This window comes from Bos mutus, chromosome 19 (assembly GCF_027580195.1).
Source record: "Bos mutus isolate GX-2022 chromosome 19, NWIPB_WYAK_1.1, whole genome shotgun sequence".
NCBI classification, from domain to species: Eukaryota; Metazoa; Chordata; class Mammalia; order Artiodactyla; family Bovidae; genus Bos; species Bos mutus.
Window position 1 is genome coordinate 19,991,750 of NC_091635.1, and position 9,120 is coordinate 20,000,869.

The 9,120-nt window shown below is 55.3% G+C and overlaps 1 protein-coding gene, 1 long non-coding RNA gene and 3 other non-coding genes across 5 annotated transcripts in view; 1 reads left to right on the plus strand and 4 right to left on the minus strand.

The window, feature by feature from the left end:
• Window positions 1-6,641, plus strand: part of LRRC75A (leucine rich repeat containing 75A) — a 34,460-nt gene extending 27,819 nt beyond the window's left edge. Inside the window, exons 3-4 of the mRNA XM_070389547.1 lie at window positions 2,947-3,062; window positions 4,791-6,641. Of these exons, the coding sequence (XP_070245648.1) occupies window positions 2,947-3,062; window positions 4,791-5,331 (657 nt within the window). The 3' untranslated portion in view covers window positions 5,332-6,641. The remainder of the gene's footprint in view (window positions 1-2,946; window positions 3,063-4,790) is intronic.
• A 44-nt stretch (window positions 6,642-6,685) lies between these two features.
• Window positions 6,686-8,846, minus strand: LOC106700745 (uncharacterized). The gene is made up of 5 exons (XR_001351387.2): window positions 8,545-8,846; window positions 8,277-8,324; window positions 7,773-7,839; window positions 7,254-7,332; window positions 6,686-7,020 (listed from the first exon to the last, which is right to left on the minus strand). It is a non-coding gene; the product is annotated as an uncharacterized lncRNA (long non-coding RNA).
• LOC138984021 (small nucleolar RNA SNORD65) lies at window positions 7,093-7,166 on the minus strand. The gene has a single exon (XR_011461381.1). It is a non-coding gene; the product is annotated as a small nucleolar RNA SNORD65 (small nucleolar RNA).
• Window positions 7,923-7,991, minus strand: LOC138983999 (small nucleolar RNA SNORD49). The gene has a single exon (XR_011461360.1). It is a non-coding gene; the product is annotated as a small nucleolar RNA SNORD49 (small nucleolar RNA).
• Window positions 8,404-8,470, minus strand: LOC138984000 (small nucleolar RNA SNORD49). The gene has a single exon (XR_011461361.1). It is a non-coding gene; the product is annotated as a small nucleolar RNA SNORD49 (small nucleolar RNA).
• Window positions 8,847-9,120: the final 274 nt, after the last annotated feature.

Consider the following 9,120-nt stretch of genomic DNA (forward strand, 5'->3'; position numbering starts at 1 on the left):
CAAAAGTCGAAAATCCCATATGCTGTAACTAAAACCCAGAGCAGCCAAATAAATAAATAAAGAATTGTGAAAGGATCCCACATGCAGACCCTTGGCTGAGATGCGCCACCCTCCCTTCTCCCTTTGGCCTAGAAGTTGGCCTTCACCCCGGCCAGCACTATGACCACCATCCCTGAGCCTGTGCTGGCCAGCACCTCTTCACTGGAGTCTCCAGTGGGGTGTCTGAGCCCACCAGCCCCTTCTTCTTGGTGCCCAGGGCTCTGCTTACTCCTGCTTCTCTGGCCGAGCCTTCTCCGTTATTTCATGTCCCCTGGGCCTGCCCTCTGCCTCTTTGATATTTGACTGATCCCCCTGTCTGCCTGCTCTGCTCATTCCTTGGCCAGGGGTTTAATCAGATGCTGGTGATTGTGTCCAGGCCAGACCTGTCCTCACCCCCAGCCCATAAATCCAATCACATCCCCCAGCTAGAGGCCCCATAAGTGAGATAAGTTGCTCAGTCGTGTCCACTCTTTGCGACCCCATGGACTGTAGCTCACCAGGCTTCTCCATCCATGGGATTCTCCAGGCAAGAATACTGGAGTGGGTTGCAGCTTCCTTCTCCAGGGGATCTTCCCAACCCAGGGATCGAACCCAGGTCTCCTGCATTAGAGGCAGACGCTTTAACTCCATATGGCCCCATGTGAGCTGGTTTCTCCCCCATCCTACTTAACCCTTTACAGACAAGGATCAGCAGCACAGAGAGGTCAAGTGATGTGCCCAAGGTCACATAGGAGGTGACAATGCAAGGATTTGAATCCACACAGTTTGGATCAAGTCTATACTCTTAACTACTCAGTACGGTAGATCCCACATTATCCTCGGGGAATATGTTCCAAGACCTTTGTGTGTGCCTGCTAAGTCGCTTCAGTTGTGTCCAACTCTGCAACCCTATGGACTGTAGCCTGCCAGGCTCCTCTGTCCTGGGATTCTCTAGGCAAGAATGTTGGAGAGGGTTACCATGCCCTCTCAAGGGGATCTTCCCAACCCACGGCTCCAACCTGAGTCTCTTACAGTCTCTTGCATTGCAGGCAGATTCTTTTCCACTAGTGCCACCTGGAGGCACTCCAAGACCTCCAGGGGATGCCTGAAACAGATGGTACCGAACTGCATAAAACTGTGTTTTCTATACTAACGGTATAGGTAATATATACAGTGTGGGTTACACCACACAAAGGAATGATTTATGTCCCCAACAGGACAGAACGGGGCAACATGAGAGTTCATCACGCTTCTCAGGACAGTGCAGTTTTAGACTTATGAGTTATTTCGGGAATTTTCCACTTAATATTTTCAGACCAAGGTTGACCACGAGTAACGAAAACCTCGGAAAGCCAAACGTCAGATGAAGGGGGAGAGCTGTGTGCTGCCTCTTGCTGGCAGAGTAACGATGACAATGGTAATAATCAAGCTGGTCTTCACCGAGCACCCACTGTGTCAGGTGCCCCACTGGGCACTGGCCACTGTAAGGTTTGACCTACCACATCGCGTTGCCATCTGCAAGTGGGTTTGCATCCACACCTGGCACTTCGTGGCCTTGGTCCTGGGCCCTGGACCGTCTGGTGAGCGCACAGGCTTTGGGCCACTCAGTCTCTCAGGCCGGAGACTCTCTGTTGAACTGACTTCCCTTGGACAGAGCAGGAGTCTCTAAAATCTGCCCTCTGCATCCTCTAACCTAGCGTGTTTGTTTGCTGGGGCTACCGCGACAAAAATACCACTTAAACAGCCCAAATGTGTTTCCTCACAGACCTGGAGGCTGGAAGTCCAAGATCAAGACATTAACAGAGTCGGTCTCTTCTGAAGCTGCCCTCCTTGGCATGCGGATGGCCGTCTTCTCCCTGTGTGCTCACATGGTCTCTCCTCTGTACACAGCTGTGTTCTGGTCTCTTCTCATGAGGACACTGGTCATATAGGATTAGGGCCCATCTCGATGAACTCATTTTATCTTAATTACTCTTTCAAAGCCCTGTCTCTGAATACAGCCACATTCTGAGGTGCTGGGGATTAGGATTTCAGTTTAAGAATTTGGGGGGACACAGTTCAGGCCATAACACCCAGGGTCTCGAGCTCAAATGCTAGAGGACCAGACAGGAAATGAAGGGGGATGAACTGGGTGGGGGAAGACTTGGCCCTGCATTCCTTTATTTTCCCACTGCCGATGCGGGCAGAAGAGACGTGGTAAAGGATGTCACTGTCCTCTTTGTCTTGTGAAATACGAGGGCAAGGACATTTGCTCCCAGCGTCCAGAGCAAATGTCCAGCACCTAGGAGGGGCCCAGTGGGCATTTGTGAGGAAAGCCAGTGAGCAGGACAGCCCTGGGCATCAGGAAGCGGCAGGGACCGTGGTGACCCTGGCTAAGGGGTCACCTGTCACATCACCTGAAATCAGGCTCTTATAGAAATCTCAGGTTTATTCCGGAGAAGGCAGTGGCAACCCACTCCAGTACTCTTGCCTGGAAAGTCCCATGGACGGAGGAGCCTGATAGGCTGCAGTCCATGGGGTCGCTACAAGTCAGAAATGACTGAGCGACTTCACTTTTTCACTTTCATGTATTGGAGAAGGAAATAGCAACCCACTCCAGTGTTCTTGCCTGGAGAATCCCAGGGACATGGGAGCCTGGCGGGCTGCTGTCTGTGGGTCGCACAGAGTCGGACATGACTGAAGTGACTTAGCAGCAGCAGCAGCAGGTTTATTCACGACAGCAACTAATTCACAGAAACCAGTGTGCAGATGAGTCTGCAACCCGTGCCCCCTGCTTCGGGCAGCCACGGGGGGCCAGCGCAGCAGGTCTCCACACCGAGCTCAGCCCGGGTCGGGTGGCTCTGCTAGTCCCGTAGAGGAAGGAGGCAGGGAGAGGGGCCTGGCTCCCCACCTGCTCCAGCGACTCAGGGACCTGTGGTTGGTCTGCAGGAGGGCGATGCGCTGGGCGCCATGGAAAAGCTGTGCCGGCAGCTGACGTACCACCTCAGCCCCCACTCCCAGTGGAGGCGCCACCGTGGGCTGGTGAAGAGGAAGCCCCAGGCCTGGTGAGTCCCGCCCCCGCCCAGCCTCCTCCTCCAAGGGCAGCTCCCAGTCAGCTGTGCCGGGCTGGGCCTGCGGGGTGCAGCACCCCCTCCCAGGGCAGTGGGGAGAGGACACGACCTGCTTGCAGAAGAAGGATTGATGGGGGTGGGGAGGGCATTCCAGGTGGGCATGAGCCCTGAGAGGCACTGGCATCCAGGCCCTGATCTATGCAGTGGGGGCTGAATGTGGGCACTCCTCCCACCCATCACCAGCCCTCCTGATGTCTCCCAGGGTCCCAGACCCCAGCCACGTCCCTGGCTCATGCAGCTCTGAGGACCCTCAGAGGTTGTGTGGCCGCCTGCACCCTGGGGGCAGAGGGGACACTGGGACAAAGAACCAGGGCCAGGACAGCATCATAAGAGGAAGCGGAGGGGAACATACTGTGGATGAATCACAGGGCAGAATGGCTGGGGTCCTGGTGCGCAGGCTCCTCTCCAGCTCCTGCAGACGGGATGCGAGAGGAAGCACAGAGAAGAGCTTTGGTCCCCCTTCCCTTCCGGACACCGCCCCCACTTTCCAGCCAGGGGAAGACTCCTCAGGGCCCCTCCCAGAGGGAGAAAGTAGGCACAGGGGGCTCCAGCTGGGCCAAGGTGAGGCCAAGTGTGGGGAGAGTGCAAGACAGGACCCGTGGAACCCAGAAGGCCAGGAGATTTGAGCTGGCTGCAGAGGGAAAAGCTGGGCTGTGAGCTCTGCTGGGACCCAGGGCCTTCTGTCTCCCCAGGGCACGGGCATGCTCAGTCCACTCTCCATTCAGAAGCCTCACTCCTGCCGGGGGCTCCGCGTCCCCCTGACTCACACCTGCTCAGCCCCGAGTGTAGGTCTGTTTCCCCCAGGGTGGCCTTCCTCCTGACTCACAGACAGGCTGAATTCCAACAGCCTCGGGGCCTTTGCCCTTGTGGTCCCTCTGCTGGAACTCCTAGTGAGTTCTTACCTCGGCCTGGTTCTTTCTCCTATGAGGCCAACAGGAAATCCAAGCTGCAATCTGGGGCCCCTCCACCTCCCTGTCCTGCCAGGGGTTGGAGCCTTGGGTTTACCTGGGTACCTGGAGACCAGGAGATCTGGGTCCGGAGCAAGAAGAGCAAGAGGCAGGGCAGAAGAGCAAGGGGTGGCGGAGGTGGGGAGTGGAAGTGGGTAGAGAGCCACCCCCACCAGGCTCCGGGCCCCTGCACCCACCCCCAACCCCTGCCTGCTGTCCTGAGGGCTCTCGCTAAGGATCCTCCTTCTGGCCTAAAGGTGGTCCCGAAGAAGGGGCATCCGAGATCTTACTTTGCTCTTGGGTGGAGTAGGGAACTCACCCATTCGCCACCTCCTCTAAAGGGTACTGTCCTGAATGCATTCCTATTTCACATGACAACCTGTGGTACCCAGTTGGCTCCATTTTTCAGCTAAATAACTGAGGCACAGAGGTTAAGGATCTAAAGGTCACGAGTAGGAAGAAAGGAATCCAGGGCAGACCCAGACGTTTGGCTGTTGAATGTACCCTTAGTCACTGAGGCCTACCCTGGGGTCTCCCAGCCTCTGCCCGCTGGGCAGCCAGGTTGAGAGGTGGGGCAGTGCAAGGGGCCTGGGGTCCCCGGCCTCTTGAAGTCACAAGGATGAGTGGAGGCTGGCTCCTGGAGGTGACCCACTTCGGCCTCCTGAGAAAAGCCTCCTGCTCTCGCTCAAGCCCTGCTGTCCCATTTCCCCTTCAGCCTCAAGGCGGTCCTGGCCGGGAGCCCTCCGGACAACACAGTGGACCTGTCAGGCATCCCGCTGACCTCCCGTGACCTGGAGCGGGTGACCAGCTACCTGCAGCGCTGCGGGGAGCAGGTGGACAGTGTGGAGCTGGGCTTCACGGGCCTCACGGATGACATGGTTCTGCAGCTGCTGCCGGCGCTCAGCACACTGCCCCGGATGACCACGCTGGCCCTCAACGGCAACCGGCTGACGCGGGCCCTGCTGCGTGACCTCACCGACGCCCTCAGAGACCCCCGGAAGTTCCCCAGCGTCACGTGGATCGACCTGGGCAACAATGTGGACATCTTCTCGCTGCCCCAGCCCTTCCTGCTCAGCCTACGCAAGCGATCCCCCAAGCAGGGCCACCTGCCCACCATCCTGGAGCTGGGCGAGGGCCCGGGCAGTGGGCACGAGACCCAGGATGAGACCCTGGGCCCAGAGGATCCCGGAGGGGGCCCCGAAACCCCGGCCAGAGACCAGGAGGGCAGGGAAACTGTAGGTGCAACCCAGACGTGACAGGGGAATACAGGCCAAAGTCACTCCTCCTGGGATAGGATGGCTGGGGCTCCTGAGGGGGAGCTCCACAGTGGGCCCGGGCAGGGCCTCCCCCCACCCCCATGGGAAGCCGGATGGTGCCATCTGGGAAAGGAGCACTATAACTCCTCTTCGGTCCTTTCCTTCTCCCCTGTCCACCCACGTCTGCCTCTGGCTCCTGAGAAGTCATCCCTGGCTTGAAAGGAATCCACCCTTAGCCTCCCTAGACCTGTGGTTGCAGCAGGTTGAGGATGCTGGAAGCCTGAGCTACTGTGAATCTGGAGAGCTCTCCTCCAGGAAAGGAGTGTAGCAGGGGCCCTCCATCTAACCCAGGACTTTCCAATCCTGAATTAGATATTCAGGCCAGCAAACCCCAGCCAGATGCTGACTGTACCCCAGGTCAAGGGCTGGGATAGGGGACTGGCTCCTAGAGACCCCCAGGAGTCCCCTCCCCATCTGGACTAAAGGGTATCTCCTTGTGGAGCCCTGGGCTCCTTGAAACAAACTTCCCATCATCTACAAAGTCTTTCAGCCTGTGATGTGACCCCAGGGCCTACCCAGGGGACCAGCTATTCCCTAAACCCGCCAGTATTTATGGCAGCCTGCCTAGCAAGCCTGGGGCAGACTAGCGCATGCACAAAATATGACCCACTCAGAAAACAAACCCCATTCTCTATGCAGATTGCCAGACCTTCCCATGGGTGATTGTTGCTAGGGTACAGGCCACAGTGAGCCTTGCTTCTTTTTAAAAGGACCATTTCTCATAAAATTCCTTCCCATGTGGTCCCCCAAATTTGAGCACATTCCCCAAACCCCAGGACCACAAAGATGAGGTGCCTCCAAGCAACCACAGCTGGGAGGAGAAGAAAATCTCCACCCCACCTTCCCTACACCCAAAGCCTCCCCATTAAGGCCCAATCAAAAAGCCCAGCTGATTGCTGAATTGGAGAAAATTATCCATGTACCCATGATGTTGGTGAACCAGGGCCCCTCAGGTAAACAGGGTTAGGGAAGCTTCTAATCTGATGCCAGGGAGCCAAGACCTTTACAGACTGGGGCTTCAAATGCTGCAGTCTGGGTGGGAATGGGGGTGGGGCTTCAGGAGAGAGGAAGCTCATGCCAGTGGACAGAGCCCAGAGGAACAGGACTGTGTATAGATGCCTTAAATGCTTTGGGATTTTTGCCCTAAGTCTCAAGAGGGGAGAACACCTTAAACTGACCATAAGGGAAGGTTACAAGGAGTTAACTGGACCACTAATATTGAGACCGAACAATATTTGTCAGCAGTGATCAGACTTGACTTTTTCTTCAAAAATATACATTTCTAAGAACTTAATACAAAAGAGCATCCTTTTATTACATCTATGGTAACTGCATGGAGATACAAATTTCAGGAATTTTCTCTCTCCCAGTATAACAAATGCATACAATACTTACAAGTACAAAAAAGCTACTTTTGCTTAAGGAACAATACTAGGAAACTATGAATTTAATGACTCCGCTGTCCTAGAAAAAAGGTGCCAAATCCGTTTCTTGGCTCTTTAACATTAAGAATGTCCTCTTTGATACTCGGCACAAAACAAAACATTGAAGCCTGTATTTTCCACGTCCAAGTTGATGGCTGCCACTGGTCCTTGCAACTTCCAAATTCTGCCCCTGCTGCAGCTTAGCCTGCAAGGAAACTAAGTATCAGTGAATCTTACTTTATACTCCCCAGAATAGTCATTCACAGCATAAAGATATCCTCAGAAAACCGTAGGTTCACCACTACACAATCTGCCGGTAATTCCAGCTTCTTTTGGGTGATTTCATCATTGATATCCTTTTCTGCAAAACCATTTTAACAAAACTAGCTGCTCATCCATTCTACCATGCAGAATGGTCATGGTCCAGATCAGTCTTACCTTGTCTTGGGCTGGGGTGCTCCTGCCATTGCTGCCGGCTCTAAAACTCTGCTGGTCACCACTCTTCAGAGCTCAGACCCTGGAGGGATGAATAAGGCACCTGTGGACAGACAGCCGAGGGCAACTGGAAGCAGTTCCCACTGTGCTGACAGCCACGACTATACAAATGCACATCCATCCCCTCAACAGTCCTTAGGGACTGAGTCATAACTGCCATCTTTAGATGTTTCAAATTCCATTCAGTCACATTATTTTAAACATTACACACCTAACGCTTTCGATTTCCAGAGCATCTCAAAGCAGAAAGTTTGCTCAGGGCTCTACAGCCACGACATAAAAAGGAACTCCTGGGCTCACTCTGCAATCTAGTCCACACACAAACCAAAATCATTTTCAGATACTCGGTCGATAAAGGTCAAGGTACTAGGTCAGCCACGTCAAACTGCCAACATATGGTCCAATAGCAACTTAATGATTCAACACCTCGGCCTCCTCAACTACAGTCCAAAGTTTACTCACCTCGGTCCAGGCGCCCATACTCGGTGGCTGGTGAGCACGCGCTGGCAATGCCTCACTAGCTGGCAACCTGGGTGAATATAGAAATTACGGGTCACAGTCCAGACCACCCAACTCCTGGGCACCGGCAACTGGTGAGGATGCCTTGACTGCAGTCAGTCGGGAAACTATCGTCAGTTATCGCTTCTGACGGCACTTCCTATTAGTGATCTCATCAGAGCAGCCAAGCACCTCACCACTCCTATTACCGGCCCAGGGACCTGGGCTTTGGCTAAACCTGCCTGAAGGCATCTGTTCCTGAACACAGACGCGGTTTAGACAAAACTCGTTTCAGGTTAGGGGCCGCAACCTAATCGTCCCGAACAGGCCAAGGGGCCGTGCATAATTATATCAAATGCATGAAAGTGACAACGACAAGTCATCAAGCAATATCCGTGCGTTTAAGGGTGGAAGAACCTTAGACACAGCTAAGTTAACGTTATTAAGTCCACAGAGACTGGTTCTTACCTCGAGGAGGGCTGCTGCTCCCGTCTGCAAAACTGAGTGGGCCGCCATCTGAAACAAGGATCAGGACGTGCATTTAGGGCAGACTCTGGCAGCTACGGGCACCTAAAGCGTCAGGTGTCAGCGACCGCATCAGATTAGCGTAAAAGTCGTCAGTTATCGCTTCTGACGGCACTTCCTACGGGATCATCAGGACAGCCGAGCAAGCCTCCCTCGCGACCCCCCTACGAGCCTCGCCCCGCGCCCTCGGGTGCAGGCAGCTCCACTTTACCCAGTCCTCCTTGGGGTCACTCACTCCCGGCTGCGAGCCCGGGGGGAGGGGTTCCCAGACCGCGGAACCCTGCCGGACAAAGATGCACGCGCTCCTCCATTTCGGTCCCTAGATATGAACACAGGGCCAAGGCGCCCGCCCCCAGGCCCGCCTGGCCGCAGCCGCCTGCCGCACTCCAGTTACGCTTCCCGGGAACATCGGTCGAGAAACTAACAAGCTCTGGCGCCCTCGCGGCCGCGGACACGCCCTAACTGAGTACCCAAACCAGCTCGCAACACCAGCAGTGGAAAGGCCGGAGAGTCTGCGTCCCAGCCCCTTAAGGAGTCGGAACATTCCACTCCTCAGCGATGGGAGGGGAGTCCTGGCAAAGACTCACGGGAACTTCCGGTCCTTTTAACGGCACAGACGCCGCCGCGCCGGCTGGACTCCCCCCTCCTCCGGAGCTCATGGTCTCTTCCGAGGCCCAAGAATTCTGGGTCACAGGCACGCGGCTAGCCCCAGAGCGCTTGCGCAGAGCCAGAGCTCGCAGATGGGGTAAAGACTGTCCCGCCGCACCGCCCCTGGGTGGTCGGGAGT